Here is a 21,638-nt window from a genome sequence, read left to right as displayed (position 1 = left end):
GCAATCAATCTATATATATACTGCAACTGGAACATTCTATGCCTATACAACAATGCTCAACAATCTACACAGCAATCCACCTATTACTATCATGCAATCTTTAAACGCATACCAAATGAATATTGTTGGATATGCTTCTAATATTGCTGGATAACGTGTCACGTGGAAACACAAGATTGGTGGTACGTTGTCACTTTAAAAAGGGTTGTTATCTTAACATAATCCTATACTATGGGTAAGTTATATACATATATATTATGGGTCCTGTTAAAATGCATATAGTATCCGATCCACAACTAAGACCAATCCTACACCATTAGATCTTAAAATGAGTGGAAGAGATTAAAGCTCACGTATTTCAATAAATAGTAGATAAAATATCAACCAAAGGGTGAAATAGTCAATTTGTTATAACATACTACTCCCTCCGTCCCCAATAATTCGTCACCATTTGACCTGGCACGAGTTTTAAGAAATGTAATAGAAAGTGAGTTGAAAAAGTTGGTGGCATGTAGGTTCTACTTTTATATATTAGTTTTATAATAAAATGTGAGTGTAAAAGAAATAGTGGAATGTAGGGTCCACTACCAAAAATGTTAAATGTGAAAGGTGAAATTTTTAGGGACGAACGAAAAAGGAAATAGGTGACAAATTTTCAAAGACGGATGGAGTAATAATTTTCACAGTTTTAACATAGTGCATACAAATCTCAACACAGTGATATGAAAATATCAACACAAGTACCAGAAAATATCAACACAATTATATTGATATTGTACATGCATTATATTGAGATTGTTTGATGCATTTATTGTTAAAAAATCCGTTTATCAACAAATACGAAAATTAAAACATAAATTATTAAATTTCATCTTCCGATCATTGTCGGTACATATGCAATTGAGATCTCGTTAGAATCCTTATGAAAATACTTTTAATTTGATATATTTTTTACGTAAAAATAATTTAAATCGAGAGAGTTGCGTAAATTTAAAATTTAAGATGATTTTGAGGAGAAAGAAAGTGGTTAGTTTTAACTACCATATATATAAGAATTGCATTAATATCCTTTAAGTTTATTTAATAATTTTTTTAATTTAAAATATAATCCACATGACATTATTTGAATCACTAGATCTCTTAATCTAATGACTATGATTTGGTCTTAATTTGTGACTGGTAATTAGTTAATCACCATATATGCATAATTAGATATGATCTATAATTAACACACGCATAATTAGTTTTATATAATCCCACAAAATCAGTAATTAAGAAAGGTCTACTAAAATACACAAAGACCCCGTTTGTTTGCCAGGAAAGTAAAGTTGATAAGGAAAATGATTCTTGGGAATATGATTTCTGATAACTTTACTTTTCTATTTTGGAAACATGATAATATTTTGAATTTTAGATTTTAGTTTAAAAATTAAAATTAAAAATATAATTGTTAATTTATTATAAATATATGCTATAAATATATATTATCGACATTATTATCATGAAATTAGTTTTATTGTATGATTCTTTCAGTATGTACAAGAAAATAACAGCTTGGTCATCATTAGTTAGATTACTAGTAGGCCTTAGCAAAAAAAGTGCGCACAAACTGTGTATAAAATGGAAGAAACGTACTGATAGATTGATACCATAGCTTGACAAATGAAAATTTAACCCAGAAAAAGGATACTACTTGACATCCAAAGCAAATATACAAAATTGGTTTCGCAATTTGCACAATAAATAATTACAGAAAAAGAAAGGGAAAAGGAAATGAAAACCAAAGGAAGAATTAATTCATCAATATGAATAGCCACGTCAAGAAGCAGACATTCAATCAACCAAAAAAAAATTAAATAAAAAATGAACCAGCCAATTACAGGTTATTACAGAAATATTTTTTTGGTGACAATATACACGCAAAGATGTGGGTGTGTGTGCTTTTTGAGTTTTTGATAGTATCAATTACATTCAATTACACAAACTATACATTTACACATGACAATTTATATGCAGACACCTAATAATAGATCACATACACGATATTTATGAACTGAAAGAATTGAAAAAAAAATCTATGGAGATAGTAATGGATATAACCATGAAATTGAAAGATTTAAAAGGAAAAGATAACTCGGTAGAGCTGAGAAATCGAGATAGGTGAGACACGGTAGAAGAGAAATCGGCAAAAATAAGAGAGATCTTATTTTTATCGCATTTTTTGGCCCTTATTTTTAAAATTCACAATTCAGGGAAAAAGAATAATAGCTTTATGCTGAGGAATCAGAATCCCCATTTTTCCATTAACTTTCCTTGATTTTAGGAATCAGATTACATTCCTTATTTTCTTATTATTGTACAAACGCTAGATTTTAAATTTTCAAGAATCAGATTACTTTCCTAGTTATAATCCTAAATAAACTAGGCCGAACTATAATATGTATAAAAAATTTAATCATGGAACAGTGAATCTCTATATTAATGCAAATATTTTTAGTCTAGAATCCACTATTTTGTCAAGAGATAAATTAGTTAACAATCAATCTCTACAATGGTGGAGATGTTGATTAATTCTAGGAGTATGGATCGAATATTTTTATTAAGAAAAAATTACACCAATCACTAAAATTATGGAAATATTATTTTATAAAGAAAAATTAATTAACAATCCTAGAATCCTAGTTTATACAAATCAATTTGTATCACAAGATCACACTATTTCTATGAGTTATCTCCTTTATTATAGCTATCACATTAGTCAATTAGTTCAAAATCCTCTTTATTTAGCTATAACATCCCATTATAGTTATATTATATCGAGAATAGTGACATTAAATAAAAGAGAATACATACAACAATAATTTAGGAATTAATTTCGAAATTTGAATTGCACCCTAAGTGTCCTATTTCCTTCTTAATCTCAGCCCTTGGATCCTTGAATTGGATGGTTGTGATCAATGCATTATTAGTCTATAATGTTGCATTATTAGCCGATGTGCATTATTAGTCTATAATGTTGCATTATTAGCCGTTGTGCATTATTAGAATGAAAATGTGCATTATTAGTCTATAATGTTGCATTATTAGCCGTTGTGCATTATTAGAATGAAAATGTGTATTATTAAATGACACGTGGCATTAATCTAACCGTCAGATGACAAAATCGTGGGGCTAGGATTAAGAAGGACAAAAGATATGAAAAGGATTTGAATACATCCCTATATATATATATATATAGGGACGTGATCAAATGCAAACTCTAAATATTGTACAAACTCCAAACTATGATCTGGACCGTTAGAAAATATCAACAGATCATGAAATAATAGCAACAAAAAATGTCAACACAATGTCAACGGTTGATGTTGTGTTGAAATTGTATTGAAATTGTATTGAAATTGTGTTGATATCAGAATCTTGAAATTTTATACTGTGTTGACATTACGTTGATATTGTGTTGAAAAAGTTTGGAGTTTGTACAATATATGGGTTTGCATTTTATCACTACCCTATATATATATATATATATATATATATATATATAGGTTTGTGTTAAAATGACAACTCCTCTTAAAATGACAACGTGACAACGCTTATACAGCAATATTATTAACGCTACACAGCAATATTCAATACGGTAGACAGCAATCTATAGATTGCTGTATAGTGTGTCGGATACTGCTGTTCAAGAAAAATTACTGTTTAAAGAACAGCAGATTGCTGCCCGTCTTTTTCCAGAATTTTTTTTTTTTTTTTGCCACGTGGCAGCTTATTATTCGTCCACGTGTACAAATGATTGGCTAGAAATGGTGGTATGGTGTTATTTTAAGGGGTGGTGGCACCCTAACATGCCCCTATATATATATATATATATATATATATATATATATATATATATGGAGAAATGATATGCTACATACCTTATGTGGGCTCCTTATATGAGCACCACTATCGTTTGACACACATTTAGCGTTGTTCGTTTCGATTTATCTATTTGGTTTTACTCTAATACATTAAAAAATGTTATTACAATTTTTAATTTCACAAAACTCATATCAAAGCTCGATTTGCTCGATTTCTCTATAATTTCAAATAAATGAATAAAATAATAAATCAAGCTTTGATTTTTATGAATTTTGTGAAATTAAAAATTGCAATAACATTTTTTAATGTATTAGAATTAAACTAAATAGATAAATCGAAACGAACGACGCCAAACGTGTGTCAAACGAGAGTGGTACTCGCATAAGGAACCCACATAAGGTATGTAACATATCATTCCTCTTATATTTGTACAACAACATTATGGCTTATGGGTGAGGCTAAATTAATTATTTTGGTATATTCAGCAAATTGAAATATTTAAATTAATATGAAAAAACTAAGCATAGATTATTCATAAAATACACTATATTACTAATTTTATAAGAGATATACTGGGCCGGGCTTGGGTCGGGCCTGGACTGGTTCTGGGCCCAGCCGGTCCTGGGTTTATAAAATGGCCCTATTGGAGCCCGATTAAACTATTAAGCCCAGCCCAGGCTCGCGCCATTTCACTACCGGGCCGGCCCATATTGGGCGTAGGCTGGGCTGGCCCGGCGCACTTGACATCTCTAGGTACACTACAATTATGGTCGTTGTGGATCGATTGTCCAAGTATGCCCACTTCGCTCCTTTACCGACCTGCTTTGATGCTATGAGCGTGGCGTGACTATTTATTGAAACTGTGGTCAAGCATCATGGTTTCCCTAAGACTTTGGTATCCAATCGGGATCCTATCTTCATGACTGATGTTTGGAAGGATATGTTGACGTTGAGTGGTACCAAATTGAATTTCTCGACGGCTTATTATTGAACTGGGAATTGTATTTCATTGAACTGAATTGATATTTCTGATACAATGTTGAATCCTATTTATAGGATTAGAAAAGTAAATGTACATGGGAACTATATACTTAGGAACTATAACACCATTAATGTTATATTCCTTGAAACTCTATAGCTACTTTTTCCAACATTCTTGAAACTCTAATACTATTAACAACACTCCCCCTCAAGTTAAGTAACGGGATTCCCGATACTTAACTTGCAAAGTACTTCAGTAAAGTTCCGAGCTCCAACTGCTTTTGTCAGAATGTCGGCCAGTTGGTCTTTAGATCGAACAAATGGGAACTCAATAATTCCCTCCTCGATTTTTTCCTTAATGAAGTGCCTATCTACTTCAACATGTTTTGTTCGATCATGTTGGACTGGATTTTCTGCAATGCTGATTGCGGCTTTGTTGTCACAGAACAGTTGGCAGGTTTTCTGTGTTAAAAAACCCAATTCACTCATCAGTCGCCGGAGCCACAATACTTCAGTTAAGCCATTCCTGATTCCTCTGAATTCTGCCTCTGCACTTGATAGTGCTACAACCTTCTGCTTTTTACTCTTCCAAGTAACTAAGTTTCCTCCAACGAAAGTAAAGTACCCAGAAGTGGACTTTCTGTCTATTGGATTTCCAGCCCAGTCAGCATCAGTATAGCCGTGAATCTCCAAATGCTCACTTTTCTTGAACATAATCCCATGGTCAAAGGTTCCTTTGAGATATCGGACAACCCTTAAAGCTGCTTCAAGGTGGTCGGTTTGGGGTCGGTGCATAAACTGACTTATCACACTTACTGCATATGCGATATCTGGTCTAGTGTGTGACAAGTAGATCAATTTCCCCACCAACCTCTGATAGCTCTCTCGATCGGCTAGCTGGGCTCCTTCTGTTATTTTGAGGCCATGATTGACAACTATCGGCGTGTCTGCTGGCTTACATTCTAGCATGCCAGATTCAGTGAGTAGATCCAAAGTGTATTTCTTCTGATTGATGAAAATTCCCTCTTTTGATCTTAGAACTTCTACTCCCAGAAAATATTTGAGTGGTCCCAAATCCTTCATTTCGAATTCTTTCGCCAAATTCTTCTTTAGCTGCTCTATCTCTTCAGAATCGTCTCCTGTGATGATCATATCATCGACATAGATTATCAGGCACGTGATTTTGTCCCCTCTTTTCTTAGTGAAGAGTGTGTGATCAGCATTACTCTGTTGATACTCGTACTTCTTCATAGCCTCTGTAAACCTTCCAAACCATGCTCTCGGAGATTGTTTTAACCCATATAGGGTTTTCTTTAGCTGACAGACTTCTCCATCTTCAAAGTCTTCTTCAAAGCCCGGAGGAGCTTCCATGTATACTTCCTTCTTTAGTTCACCATGCAAAAAGGCATTAGTTACGTCGAACTGGTGTAGAGGCCAGTCTTTATTTGCTGCAATGGAGAGCAATACTCGAACCGTATTCATCTTTGCCACTGGTGAGAATGTTTCACAGTAATCCACCCCATAGGTCTGAGTATACCCTTTAGCTACAAGGCGCGCTTTGTATCTTTCAATGGTTCCGTCGGGCCTTCGTTTGATGGTGAAGACCCATCTGCAGCCTACTGTTCGTTTCCCTTTCGGCAGTCGACATTTCTTCCATGTTTTGTTCCTCTCCAAAGCCTTTAATTCAATCATCATTGCTTCCCTCCAGTGTTTGATTTTTAAAGCTTCTTTCACTGTCTGTGGGATTTCTTCTTCACCATATAGTGCTGCTTCAAATGCCTTAGCCAATTTTGTTTGATTTGCCTTTGCCACACCGCCCACCGGATATCTTGACTTTCTTCCTATTTTTTCTGGAGAGTATCGTTTAGGTGGAACTCCCCGATTAATCCGATTCGGCAAAATATACTGCCCAGTATCTTCATCAATGATTTCCCGTACTTCTTCTTCTGTAATGACAGGGTCAGTGGTAATAACAACAGAGTTCTCAGTAGAATTGTTTACCTCGGATATCGGAGGGGCTGGCGATGGAGTGTCACCTGGTTCCATGGGTTGATTTGTGTTTGTGACTTGCTCGGCGACAGTATTAGCTGGCTCTGGTGGATCCTCAGAATCAAGGTTTGACATAGGCAACCAACTTATCGAGTCAACATTTTTTTCCCTCTCCCCCTGACTTGTAAGTTGGGTATTATAAAAGAACTCGGTTTCTAAAAAAGTGCAGTTCATTGTGGTGATGACTTGACGTTTTTTTGGGTCGTAACATCGATACCCTTTTTGATGGATCCCATACCCAATAAAAACACATTTAGCAGCACACGGGGAAAGTTTGGAACGTTCATGTTTTGGGATATGAACGAACACCGAGCATCCAAAGACGCGGGGATCAAGGGAGAGAGCGGAAGGGACTGTGGTCATGGTGGATAACATTTGGAGGGGATTTTTTAAGTTGAGGATTTTGGTGGGGAGACGATTGATAAGATAAACAGATGTAGCAATTGCTTCAGGCCAGAAATGGTTAGGTACCTTAGATTCTAAAACGAGAGCCCGAGTCATTTCAAGGATGGTACGATTTTTTCTCTCAGCTACCCCGTTTTGTTCTGGAGTGTAGGCACATGATGTTTGGTGAATAAGACCTCTTTCAGCACAAAATTCTTTCATTTTGGTGTTAACATACTCCCCCCCATTATCCGACCTAAGGATTTTAATTTTGGTTTGGAACTGTGTGAGAATCATGGTATAAAAATCAGAAAATTTGGAAAACACATCGGATTTGTTTTTAAGAAAGTATACCCACGTCATACGAGTACAATCATCAATAAATAAAACAAAAAAACGAAAGCCGTTCCCACCAACAACCGGAGCTGGTCCCCACACATCAGAGTGAATTAAGGAAAAAACAGAATCAACTCTAGTATTACTGAGTTTAAAAGACTGTCTGTGGCTCTTGGCCAAAACACATGTTTCACAATTAAAAACGGAGTTCTTAACGAGATTAGGAAATAAAATGTTTAAATAACTTGAGGACGGATGCCCTAACCGCCTATGCCATAACTTGACTTCATGGTCTGAAGTTCCGTGAGCCAGCATTCCTCTGCCAGTTTGAGCTATCCCATCAACATAATACAACCCTTGGTTTTCAGTGCCACGCCCAATCGTCATCCCCGTCCGGATATCCTGCAGAAGACAAAAATTGGGCTTCATTAGAAGTGTGCAATTAAGTTCTCGTGTCACATGACTGACAGATAACAATTTTTGAGATAAGGTTGGAACATAAAGACAATTGGAAATTTTTAAAGATGGTGATATCTGAATGGTCCCTGCTCCAGCAACCGGAACAAGTTCCCCACCAGCAGTCTCGATACACACCCTTTTAGACTTCGTCAATTCTCCAAAATCTGCCCTATCATATGACATGGTGTCCGTCGCCCCACAATCAAAAATCCATCCCCTCTCATCCACAATATTTATATTTTTAACCGTGAAAGCCACAGGAATATCAGCATTTGGTTCTATATCGGGGTTATTGTCAAGCACAGAAAATCTATTTTGGCAATTTATCGGGGGGTTAACATTGTAATTTAACTGAAAATGGGGCTTATTTCGAGTTAAATCACAACTATTGGGGCAGAATTTGGAAAATTTAGATATTTGGGACTCATTTTGCAAGAATTGGGGGTTATTATATAATAAGATAAATTAGAAGGGTTTGGGGGCAAACTCCCAAACCCTATACCTTCAATTGAACGAGTAAAAGAGGCGGAAGACTTCGGCGCCGCTGCCTCCCCTCGCTCACCACCGCCGCCTGTTCCCCACCACCCGCCTGGAATTAGGAGTTCTCCGGGACGATTCCCGTCGCCCCCAGCGCCGGTGGCCATCTGGTTGCCCGCTGGGGCGACAGCTCCTCCATTCCCGTCAACCTCTTCTCGCCCGATAGCCGTTTTTCCTTTCCCGGCACCGCCCTTGTTCGCCTTATGCCCGTCCTCCCACCATTCGGGGTAGCCGACGAGCTTGAAGCACATCTCCTTAGTGTGCTTTGTCATTCCACAGTGGGAACAATGGAGTTTCGATTTGTCAGGTACCTTTCGGTTCGTGAAGTTTCCGCGTGGGGGCAGCGCCGGTGGAGCAGCGTAGGGCGGTGGTGGTCCGCGTGTCTGCATGTGTGGTGGTGGCAGATGGAACCGGGTACCGAAGCCCGCTCCAATTCCGATTTCTCCAGGGTCGGACAGTCTCGCCGACGGTCTCCACACGGCAGTCCGGCCTTCCTCTTGTTTCATTATTCCGAAAGCTTCCTCAGCTGTAGTGTCGCTGAGTTTGAGAATCTCCCACCGCAGGCCATTGTACTTGTCGTTTAGCCCGGCAAGGAATTGGTATAATCTTTTGGTCTGCGTCTCTTTTTGGTAGATGCCAGGACCTTTGTCGCAACATGTATATGGACAAGGCTTCCTTGAATCTGTGTCCACCCAAAGTTTTTGGAGTTCACTCCAGTAACCTTTGAGGCTGTCATCTCCTTGCATAGTTCTTGTTGTTGTGATTTCGAGGTCGTAGACTTGTACAGGATCAACTCGTGCACCGAAGGTAGTGACAAGGCTTTTCCACATAGCCTTGGCTGTCTGATGTTGGGCGAATTGCACGACGAGTCTCGGCTCCATATTCTGGATAAGCCACGAGAACACCATGTAATCGGCAGCTTGCCATTCCTTGAACTTGGGATCGTCTCGTGCCGGCGGCTCATTTTCCCCCTCTATGTGATCCAGTTTCTCCCTGGATCCAATGTTTACAAGCATCAATTTTGACCAAATAGGGAAGTTTTTTCCGTCAAGTTTGATGCCTATAGAAATTGTTTCAATTGATTTGGCCATTGGGATGTGATCTGACTTGATTTTGGTGGCTGTTTCAGGTTTGAGATTTGGTTGAGATGTTTGTTGCTGGATCTTTGAATTTTGGGTTGGGTCGAAAGATTGAAAGAAGATTTAGGATCGAATTGCTCGTGATACCATATTGAACTGGGAATTGTATTTCATTGAACTGAATTGATATTTCTGATACAATGTTGAATCCTATTTATAGGATTAGAAAAGTAAATGTACATGGGAACTATATACTTAGGAACTATAACACCATTAATGTTATATTCCTTGAAACTCTATAGCTACTCTTTCCAACATTCTTGAAACTCTAATACTATTAACAACACTTATCACCCTCATTCCGACGGACATAGGTCTGCAACCGTGCCCTTGAGCAATTCCTGCGTTCCTTTGCAGCTGATCGCCCGTCGAAATGGGAAAATTTCCTTCCATGGACGGAACTGGCCCTTAATTGCTTCCATCACGAGGCCTTGGGAAGTCCCTCTTTAAAGCACTCTATGGCCGCGAACCGCCGCCGCTGGTAGCCACGCAACCATCGGTTAAGCGCACCAACCCGTCGATCGCGCTCAACAAAAGTTGCGTGCCACAGCTAACCGACACTGTCGAGATATTCAGTTGGAGGTTGGTGATCGAGTTCTTCTCAAGCTGCAACGGTATCGTTAGCATTCAATTGCAAAACTGTTATCGTCCAACCTCGCTAAGCGATTTTTCGGTCCCTTCACGGAGAGGATCGATCCTGTCACGTATTGGTTGCAGCTGCCACCTGGAGCACGCATTCACAGCGTGTTTCACATGAGCTTATTGCGGCCATTCGTTGAGGGCGCAGTATTCGATTGGAGTTGCCTGTGGAATGTTGTCAAGCCAATGAGACTATTGGATCGATGCATAGCGCTTTTGAACGGCCAGCCAACGGAACAGGGACTAATCGAGTGGTCAGAGGACGCGCCTGATACTTTGGACTCTCTTCTAGGAGACCCGAGTTCGATCCTGCCCAAGTACAACTTCGCATATTTTTATACTTCATCCCATCCACACAGCACTTGTTTAAGATTTTCCATTTTGTCCCTTCGGGGACATCCGATAAAATTGGAACAATACAAAGGACGCGCCTGCTTCACCTACCTGGGACCCACTCGATGTGATTGTAGTAGTTTTCCATTTCTCCTTGAGGATAAGGAGCCGCTTATTGGAGGGGGAGTTAGTACAGGCACAACCACGTCACCAGCGAGCCTTTGGTGCACGACGAGGACCAACTGAGGAGCAGGATGAGGTAGTGCAGCCGGAAGTAGGCATGGAGGAAGAGCCGCGTGTGTAGGAAGTTCGCGAGAAGAGTGGACGTCCAAAATGACAGTCCAAGAAACCCGCAAAGTTTAAAGATTATGTTTATCGTTAATTTAAGCTAATTCAGTATTTTTTTTATTTAATTTTCGGACTACTTAACTATTATTTTTATGAGTCGGGCATAATTATAAGTTCCTTTTCAGGTATTCTTTGTTGGTTCTTTCCCGAGACATAGAGTCGAACCAATCCTAGGGTCCTTAGTTAATATAAATAAAGATTCTGTGAATTGAAAACTCTCAATAAAGAATATCGGAATTAACCTATTTTCTCCGCAATTTATCGTTTCCACAATTTTCCTTTCTCGCCTAACCCTAGTAGGGCGGCTTATTGGTTGCTTGACAAGGCTATCTCCGAGAACGGACCCTTGTTCTCCCGCGATTCCTCGCGAATTATCTCTAATACGAGGCTGCTCGTATCAGTTTGACATAGTACCTCACGTTTTAGAAATGAAGAAAAAAGATAAAAATGAAGAAGAAAGGAGAAGAAAATAGAAAAAATGTAATCCAGTCTTCACATCGATTGGAGAGCCAAACGAGAGATTTCAGAAAAAAACTGGATTAATTTCACTGATCTTTCAAAATTGCGTTAGATTCGTTGACCTTTCACGATATGGGATCAGAGATATGCAAATTTCTGCAAAATAAGGGATTTTATTTTTATTTTTTTCCCTTCTCTTTTTCTCTTCTTTTTTCTTATTATTTCCTCGCTAACATATATGAATTGACCAAATTATTACATAAAATTCAAACCCCAATTGTTTAACTCTTCTACCTATCGCATACAAGACAAAACAACTCTTCTATAATTCTGAAAACAAAAAAAAATCACATTTCTTTATTTTATTGAGATTAGATTATTTTCAAAACAGCTGAAAAACATATTCTAAAATAAATGAACTGCGACTCACAAGCTTAAATTTTTATTCAAAAAATGACGACTTAAAAACGTATTACAAGTTAGAAGCAAGAAAAGAAAATCCCACCAAATTTAAGTATGAGAGATAGATTGAAGAATGAACAATAATAGACATGGACAAATAACATTCCCCTGAATACTCAGTTTCAAAGTTGAAATACTTGGTGAATTTTTGTTCTCTATTTTGTATTCAGAATTTTAGAATAGATTTGTTTTGTCTGTACACCATACGTATTAAAGTATTGTGGTTTAAGTTTTATGTGGATAATTTGGTTAATTTATAAATATTGGGAGGGAAATAATAAGAATAAAAATGGAAATTGAAAAAAAAAAAAAAAGCAAAAATCTCTTATTTTGAAGAATTTGCATGCTCTAATCCTATTCTGAAATGTCAACAAATTTAATCTCAAATTCTAAAAGACCAGTAAATTTACAAATTTAATCTCAAATTCCAAAAGACCAGTAAATTTAATCATTTTATCTGAAAGATCATCGATTTTAAAAAGGACAATGCTAATGAAAAATGTTGGATCTACTTACCGCTATCTCATGGGTGATTCAAATGGTCCATAGGAAAAATGTAAATTAGTTTCAAAATTGTATTATGGTTATTTTCAATTAACAACTTACTAGATAAAAAAAAAACCAATCGGTTAGTAGAATAACCAATCGGTTTGGGTAATCAGTTAACTGACAAATTGATTCGGTTATTAACCAATTTGGTCCCCACCTTGAGTTGAGAGAATGAGTAAAGTGTGGTATTGTAAAACGAGGTATGGGCGATTTTAGAAGGCAGCGGAAGTGAATTCTTGGAATTTATCAAAGACCGTTAATCCACTACAAAATCGATTACAGTTGAACAATATCATGTAGATAACTAGCTTTGCAAGGTTGTATAGATTGAATTCGGAAACGTACACAAACACAAAAGGCATTATAGAGATACTCAATTGAATTAAAAATCAACGCTACAGAAAAATTGAGGCATGTAACCTGAATCCTATCTGCTTAAACAAAAAAAACACACAGCCAACTTCAAGAATGAATGTGTAAATCCAGATGCCTTTTATCCACATATTATTCCAATCTAATCTAATGTTATATAACAATCCATGAAAAGTACAAGAGGTAACGCAATGCAGTAAGCCGGTTTTGATATAAACTCTGGAATGTTACAAACAGTTTCAATCTTTCAGGTACCTTTTCCCTGCTGGATTTGCTGAAGAAGAGCTGCAGCGAGATGCAGCGTTGCTTCCAGACGTTTCTGTGGGTCAGCATCGGGATCATCTTGCTCCGCATTTTGAAGTTGTTGCTGCTGCTGGTGAGTTAACTGAGCCTCTCGCTGGGATGCAACTAAGTTTGGCGATTGCTGCTGCAACTGCCGCACTTGATTATTATACTGTGATGGTGGGAAATCAGATGACATCTGATCATTAGGTAATCCGTAATTTTGGGGCATTCTGTGCAGGTATCCAGGTTGATTGAGGTTTCCTCCTGATGGTTTATACTCTCCGGAGCTCGAGTGTCCCTGTTGGCTGAGAAGAGACGACGCCAGCTGAGCCAGTTCCGGTGGGAGACCTGCAACAGGCGATGGTGAAGGAATAGAAGGGTTTTCCTGAATAGGCCACTTTCCATTTCCACTGGGGAGACCAGAGTTACCAGGTGTATAGCTACTGTGAGTTGCTTCCTGCATTTGTCGAGGAACTGAATAGTAGGGATGACCCATGGAACTCATTGGAGGATTGGATGCCTGTGGTGTAATATCTCTAATACTGGAATTCGAGTTCCGATCATAATCATGCCCATGTGCATCACTAGAACGCATATCACTAATTGAAGATGAATTCCCCGGAATCAGAGCTACAGTTCCAGGTTTTTCATATCCAGTAAGAGGTGGTGGAGGCGGCAAGTAAGGCAGCGAGGGTGAGACTTGATTCTGGTATACCGAGTCATTCTGAAACGAGTTGAATGAAGTTTCCCGGTTTTCATTTGGAGGGAGGGATCCATAGCTAGAACCAGAAGGATCTATTCTCAAGACAACACCAGAGATGCTCACTTTACCAGGTACTTTCAGAACTTTTTCAGAGAACTCTGAAGGAGGTATGAGGAATAAGGTGTTCCGTTCATCCAATTTCACGACAGCTGCCCGCTGCTTCTCCCCAAGATAGCTCATGAATTCATTGTAATATGAAATGTCGGGATCGTTTGCTGGGGCAAAAAATACAGCCGAAGCACTAGCCGCCTGATAGTAATGCTTTGCAAGCATGTCTAAGCTGGTCCTCGCTGTACAATCGAGAATTTCAGGCCTGCACCATCCAAGATCATTTCATGAGTAATACAGAAGCACAAGGTGAAATAGGTAATGAAAAGGCTATCGCCAATTGCACAAAAATTCAAGAAATTCTCAGCAGTCGCCATATTCTTTTAACAGGTTTATAATCAGCTACTACTTACAGGACCATGTCTGGCGGTTTACCAACAGGAAAGCAGCGAGCACGGCAAACCATTGTTCCTCCCTTGGCTATCATTCCCTCCCACCTCCACACTTCTTTTGAGGAAGATCCACGTGAGTCAGGAGTCAATTTTCTCCGATCAAGGGGAGGCATCGGTGTAGGAGCAACCTGAAAATCGTCATATGGTGCATTCCAATGATCACCCCTTTCCATAAATGGTTGGCCAGTGTTCATCAAATGCTCAGGAATCGGTCTATAACCTGAATGTCTGGAATTGTCATCATTGTCAAGGAGACCAGACTGAGGAATATTTCGAGAAGGCATTCGTTTTGATTTCTCTAAATCAGATAATGGAAAATCTGGTAGCTCGTTATCAGTAGGAAATGTGATGGTCTTCGGTTTTTTTGTCCCATGCAAGAGAGAGACATCTTCAGGTAAATCCCATGGATCATCATACATAGGACCTTGATGAGGATAACCTTCAGGAGAGAATTCACGAATACGTACTCTCATGTTTCTTGAAGGGCTATGGGGATGATCATAAATATCTGGGGATAACCCTAGCTCAGACCCTTGACCGCTGAATCTTCTCCGATCATGGATATCATTTCTCCCGGACCACGAATTATTATTCCTTATGTTACGATCACGACGATCCATATGTGACACAGAAGGAGATCTGATGCTGGGATCCCCAGATTTATGACCATACTCCCTATCAGATGGGAAGTAATCAAAATATTCAGTCCGTCCATATTTTACAATGTGTGGTGAAGGAGGAGCATTTGAGTTCCTCTCTCTGTTTGATGGCCCCATCTCGTTCTTTGCAAAGCATATATGTACACGAGGATTTCCAAATAACTTACCCTGCAGAGTTTCTTTAGCATTGCAGGCCGCCATCACATCTCTGAATCGAACAAATGCATAAGTGCGGCCTGGAAATGCAGTTATCTTCTCAATGTCACCAAACCGTGAAAAGGCCTTTCTCAAAACAAATTCATCTACTTTAAGTTGGGCAGGAAATCCAATCCACAAGACTTCACTTGGTTCTGCATTTTTGTCATTGGTCTTGGATTTTCTGTGATGTAATGACTCAGGACTAGAGTAACGCATTCTTGCATCCCTCGAGGAGAAGGGAGACCCTCGTCCCCTGGGATGTGAATTGTCCCTCTGTTCCCGCTCAGGGTAGTCTGCATCACGTGGTGGAACTAATGATTTTTCCTGCAAATTTGAACTCCATTACAACTATTGAATCACACTTAAAAAGTCAATGCTTCTTCCGCAACCCTAATCTATAATTAAATTGTTCAAGATGCAACTGCATTAGATGCCTTCCAACCTCTCTCACTCTCTCTCTCTCTCTCTCCCGATCTGTGACAGACACACAAACGCATACACATGTTCTAGCCCCCAGGTCAATGTGCACTGATTCTTCTCGAATAAGACATATCAGGGTTTACTTTAGAAAAGTCAGAAAAAAGAGATTTTACATTCTATACATTTGAGAGTTGAGAGAAACACAATTGGGAAAGTACTGAAAAGAAAAGTCCACCTTACTATTATCCATATCATTTTGGGACCAGAGAAGCAGTGCCTAAATTCTAAGAAAGAAATTTTATTTCACCGTGGCATAAAACAGAAGAAGCAAAAATGAACCATGATACCTTGACACCTTTCCAAATCAAAAAAGTACTAGCAGATAATATATCAAAATGCTGAGAAACACAAAAGAGAGGAAAAGGTCTCAATTATGCAAACAAACAGAAGATTTACATAGTTTCAGCATAATAGCAACATATAAGCCTTCAAGCAGTAGTTTGATACTGAGTTTTGCGACCACAAGTAACAGAGGATTTCACATTGTTTCACTCGCTTGATGGTAGATGAGCTAAGATTCAGGAAAAATCCCTCGAAAGAAATAAAATGGATACACTAAATTTGTACATACATGTGTGAGCTAAGGGTACCAACAAAAAAATCCTGCATACAGCATCTAAACAGGGAGATGCATCCAGCACAAATCTCAAGTGAACAAAAAGATTGAACCAGTGTAATTCACAAAGATCTCCAGCTTCTGAGGTCTAAAAAAGTTAACAAAAGAATTCATCTCCGGGTCACCTATGGCTTTGCTCCTTAACACCAGTATTTAGAATACTCGGCGATGGCCTGAGAACAATACCTGCCCCTAAAACAATCTTTTCCTACCTTAACTGACATTCCTAATAATTTCAAATATACAAATAATGTCTCACCTAACCATAATTATTCACACGTGCTTAAAGTTCAATGAGTTGCACATTTTTAGTGCACCTTGGTTAAGAAGAAATTATAAAGGAACTCAAAAACCTAGGGTCTCCTAGCCTTCATTAAAAAACATGGAAGCAAGTGCAGACCTCAGCCTATACATCAGTCCATGGTTTCAGACTCGATTATCCCCTTATATACAGATATTGGCCAATAAAAGATAAGAAAATCCTAAGTACCCTTCGAAAAGTTTTGTTGATGAGTGTCTAGCAGCTTACATGTGTTTTCTTAGGTTATCTTGATAAAATGACTAGCTGCAGCTATTATATAACCAAGAACTACGTGTCAATGCAGCAACCAACTTCACCATTATCGTCACAGCTGAATATTAATGCTGAGAAAATATTTCAAAAACAGCATTCTGCTTATCGTCAACAGCAGAGAGAATCACACTACTACATTCATGTGTTCTTTCGCCTGACAAGCATGTTATTGAACTAAACCCAGAATGCTAGCCAGTTGGAATAATTAGTAGGAAACGTTTATCAATCAGAGCAAGAATCAGATACATAGGTTTATGGTTAATTCGTTTCAAAATTGCATTTTACATTTCATTCATTGACTCCACATGCTTTTCTTTGACGTTTGCCTGTATGTGATGTTCGTTCTTTTGTTGGAGTTGAGATGCACTAATATGGGGCATGCATTTGATGGTGACTATGTTTTAAAGGTACTTTGCTTTTTGAAACAGAAACTCTTTTGACCCCATCCTGAAGTCTTGGTACATATCACGCATACGACACCAATGCTATATATCAGGAATGGGCAACTGTGGTGACAGTTTAGACCTTCACATTTCTTTGGAGGCATGGATTTCACCAGACAGCTGAACTCATCCAAGGATACATGTGGCTCAACTCATTGACCATGAACAATATATCTTCATCTCTCTAAAAACAGATTAGCATAAAGGATACATGTATCATGGGCCAAATATGTTTCATCACTATGAAATGAACTTAGATATATCGCATCATTAGAGATATGCAGACTGTTTTCTTCATCTTTATTGTTTTCCACTTTCCTGAGGAAAGTGATTTGAGTTTCTAATGCACTCACTGGCTACCAGGAACAACCGTACAAGCTATGGGAAAGCATAATAACGATATGCTTGGTTTGATGCAATGGAATTGCATATGGTACATGGAAAAATACACGATCAGATATTACTTGCGGTGTTTGGTCAGAAGTAACAGTGCCGAACAATAAGTTCAATACGTGAATATACAGCTGTGAGGGTATAAAGTTGCGTATTAGCATTGTGTTGAGATGAAAAGTCCTGCTTGATTTGAATAGCAAGTAGAAGCCAATAAGAGGTTTGCTTGTTGTAACAAGTCTAAGTTAGTTGTGCACATCCACCAAGTTGCAAAATGCTGCTTTTTGTAGCAATGTTTTGATAAACTGAGACCATAAAGTGGGATGTTATGGTTTGGGGAACGGAAACCACAACTCCAGTCATTCTACACATTTCAACTAATTACAACTTTTGGAAACATGCATGGGGATATATGCCTTAGAGAGCCTGCTGATCAATGCTTATCCTATTCATGTGCTGCAAGATCCCAGCAACCAACAAGAATATAAAGTCTGAATTTTCTGGCTACCGGATGCACATATATAAGAAATAGAGCTAGTTTTCCAGCAATAGATATGTTTTATTTAATCCTTAAGTTTTTCTTGGCATAGCTTTCTTCATCTTATGCAGAATTTACTAGACAGGATTTCTGACAAATTATACATGTAACAGTAAAATACACTCTCAAGAACATCCTAGACCCTATTTTAGATAACTTTATCCTGCAAGATCCCGCAAGAAACTACTAAGATAAGACGAGGATGAGGCAAAGTGGTTTCAGGCATTTTCAAGCATGATTTTATGAAGTACAAAATCTAATTTATCTGCCAGCATAAGTTCATGAATGACATCATTTATGGATACCAAAATCCAATTTATAATTTTTGCTACAAATATACTATAACTTAGAGGAAATTTATCCGCCTAAAAACTGTCAAATTTGGTGTAATGGACAAGACAAAAGAAGGCTTTGCACCAAATATGTCCCTTTTAATCCTCTTGGATGGATTTCTAGAATGATGCGTGCATGAATAATTTGTTTCCCTCCAAACTCTTAACTGAAATCAACACTATTGTAGAATCATCTTACGTCCTCCTAATCCCTGTTTAGTGCAAAAGTGCAATCACTAAAATTATCTGGTTTCACATTATTTCCAAACCTATCAAATATGTTTTGCAGTTTTCTAATGGAGAGGTAGTTTGAATTTGTCTAGTCAAATATGGGTCGTGACAAATTATTGATTTTCTGGTCTATAATGGTGTTTCACCTTTTTCAGTACAACTGAAAATTTTGTTGGGTGAATTAGAGTACTTCGCTGCAACTGTTCCACATGTTAAATTGTGTGCTCTTTCAATTGCAATATTGCATCTATGATAAACAGAGCAGTAACAGGTAAAACTTAGGCATGTTTCCACTTAAGAAGAGTTGCACAAAGAATCCGTATTTTGATGGCAAGATCACGTGTAAAAAGGAGGCATTGATTCAGCACCTTGGAATGGATTGATGTAAGATGTTTTTCAAGAGCTACCTAAACTTGTTCTGAGTAATTCCACACCGGATCAGCATCTTAATCAATTAAAAGTGAGCCTAATGAAGTGTCTATTTTTCGGCGTCCCCTTTGATGTTGCAATGGAAGATAAGAAGAGTGGAACCTTTTGAATAATGAATAGTAACTGATATGCAAATAATGAGATAGAATTGATTGTGCAATGAGTCGAATCTCCATGTGTGTTTTTTTTTGGGATCTTCAGCAGTATAACAAACACCCTAACTTGAACGGGGGTTAATGAATAGCAGAACAGGAAAGGCATCAATACAGTACCAGAAGAAATAAGACAAAGATTGGCAAAACTAACCGCCTTGGCATACTCAATTCTAAGTGGATTGCCTTCGATACCAAAACCTTGAAGCTCTTTAAAGGCAGCATAGGCATCTTCTTCATTTATATAATTAATAAATGCATAGCTCCTGCCTGGTTGAAATGCAATGCTCTCAAGCTCTCCAAAGTGTAAAAAGTGATGCGCTACATCACTTTCAGTTAAGTTATGAGGAAGATTTCCAACCCAGAGGTGCCTTGAAGGCGGATTACTCCCCCGCCCATGGTAGGATCTATCTTCTGATCTTGAAGGGTAATCCCGATGTGGTCTGCCTCTTCCTTCTCTGAAGCTCTATAGAAGAATGAACAAATAACATAAATCAACCTAAAAGATGAGCATATAGTTTCCAAACGAACACACCATTAACATAATTAGGCTATTTACAGAAGTAAGTTAAATATGGATAGTCCTGCAAACTGGAGTCCAACAAAAAATGCAGAAAGAACAACAAACATTCAGAAAAAAGGAAACACGCCAAATACAGCAATTTGATTTCAATAAAATAAATATATATGCAAGCGCATGGTACAAGCAAAGACTACAATGTGGTGAATAAAATAAGACGGTAAACAAAGTAGATAATAAAGGAGGCAATACAGATTTAAACGGAAAATCCTTTCAAAGAAAAGCATTAGCCAAAACAAATAGGATCTAAAGACGAAGCTCCATGCAGAGCAGGAGCATCCACAATATGAAGTTAAGGATAGCATTTTATGTGTACATTACAGTAAAACCAATATTAACATCTATCAAAAGCAAAAGCAAAAGCAAAAGCAGAATATAAAAACCTAACGAATTTTACAATGACAACGGATAAATGGAGGTGAAAATTCACTAAACCTAAGACCTGATCGCATAAATATTCAGGCACTAGAAATTTCCAATAAAACTAAAATCAAGCCAATTCTAAGCAATTGAACATTGGAGAAATCAGTTTAAGATGTAATTCGATAGATACACATACGGTTCAAACAAAACGACGACAAAAAATAAAGATTAAATTGGAGATTAAGAAGTACTACCATTCTACTTTGGTCGACAAACTTCAATCGGAGAGAAGTCTTGAAGACTGACGGTGAATCCGGGAGAAGGTCGCCTCCAAATATACTGGCGGCAGAATTACGTGTCTGTGTATCAATGATACGCAAGCATCACCAGAATTAGGGCTGAAGACAGAAAGGGGTAAAATGAATTTGGGTTGGGAATGTGTGTGAAGGAGGTTAAATAGGATGCAAGGCAGGTTAACTTTTACAATGGGAAAATGCACAAAACTTTTATCTATCTCAATTTTCCACTTATTATCATATGAGTACTATTTATATTAAAATTACATTGTCATAATTTAAAAATATTAAAATTATAATATAATATGTTAATAATTGATAAATATCTTAATGCTAAGTTTGAAAATCCAATATTGTAAATGTGAATTGATATATGTATAATATAATTTTATATAATATCATTCGTTAAACTAAAATGAAATTGACTTTTTTGAGAAAATAACATAAATTTGAGTTGAAAAATACTATAATATTAAATTTAAGGTTGTATTAAATTATATTGTTCAGCCCAAAACAATAAAAAGTTAAATATCGTTAAAATTGTATCACTTGAAAAATAAAGATGAGAGAGAAGTTGTGTGAGAGAGGAAATAGAGAAGAAATTATAGAAAATGACTAAAGAAAGTGTTTTATGCTCTTCTTGGGAATCAATATGATACTCTAATTCAGAGATTTGTTACGATATGTTTATGTGCAAAGTATATTTCCAGTGACTAAATTTGAATTTAATTCTTTCATAAAATATTATGACTCTTTCATAAAATATACTCCCTCCGTCCCAGAAAGATTGTCCTATTTCTGTTTTCACACCCGTTTTACAAAAATAATAATAAATACTCCCTCCGTCCGCGAATAGGAGTCCCGTTTTTCCATTTTGGTCCGTCCACGAATAGGAGTC

General features: G+C 37.6%; 2 protein-coding genes across 3 annotated transcripts; both read right to left on the bottom strand.

The window, feature by feature from the left end:
* Nucleotides 1-7,978: 7,978 nt before the first annotated feature.
* On the bottom strand, nucleotides 7,979-9,151 carry LOC148930373 (uncharacterized). The gene is made up of 2 exons (XM_089067303.1): nucleotides 8,576-9,151; nucleotides 7,979-8,016 (listed from the first exon to the last, which is right to left on the bottom strand). The coding sequence occupies exons 1-2, from the start codon at nucleotides 9,114-9,116 to the stop codon at nucleotides 7,979-7,981; spliced, it is 579 nt and encodes a 192-aa protein (XP_088923429.1). The 5' UTR covers nucleotides 9,117-9,151.
* Nucleotides 9,152-13,000: 3,849 nt separating this feature from the next.
* Nucleotides 13,001-20,882, bottom strand: LOC125213555 (flowering time control protein FPA). Of its 2 annotated transcripts, XM_048114169.2 has the most exons (5): nucleotides 20,699-20,882; nucleotides 19,656-19,967; nucleotides 14,421-15,640; nucleotides 13,626-14,272; nucleotides 13,001-13,544 (listed from the first exon to the last, which is right to left on the bottom strand). In XM_048114169.2, exons 1-5 carry the CDS (start codon nucleotides 20,699-20,701, stop codon nucleotides 13,159-13,161), a joined length of 2,568 nt encoding a protein of 855 aa, XP_047970126.1. In that variant the 5' UTR covers nucleotides 20,702-20,882; the 3' UTR covers nucleotides 13,001-13,158. The 2 variants fall into 2 exon arrangements, with proteins under 2 accessions (XP_047970126.1, XP_047970125.1); XM_048114168.2 differs by having other exon boundaries at nucleotides 13,001-14,272; nucleotides 20,699-20,881.
* Nucleotides 20,883-21,638: the final 756 nt, after the last annotated feature.

The sequence above is a fragment of the Salvia hispanica genome, chromosome 3, assembly GCF_029641045.1.
Source record: "Salvia hispanica isolate PSC_SH4W2 chromosome 3, Shi_PSC_v1, whole genome shotgun sequence".
NCBI classification, from domain to species: domain Eukaryota; kingdom Viridiplantae; phylum Streptophyta; class Magnoliopsida; order Lamiales; family Lamiaceae; genus Salvia; species Salvia hispanica.
This window is presented reverse-complemented; position numbering and strand designations above follow the sequence as displayed.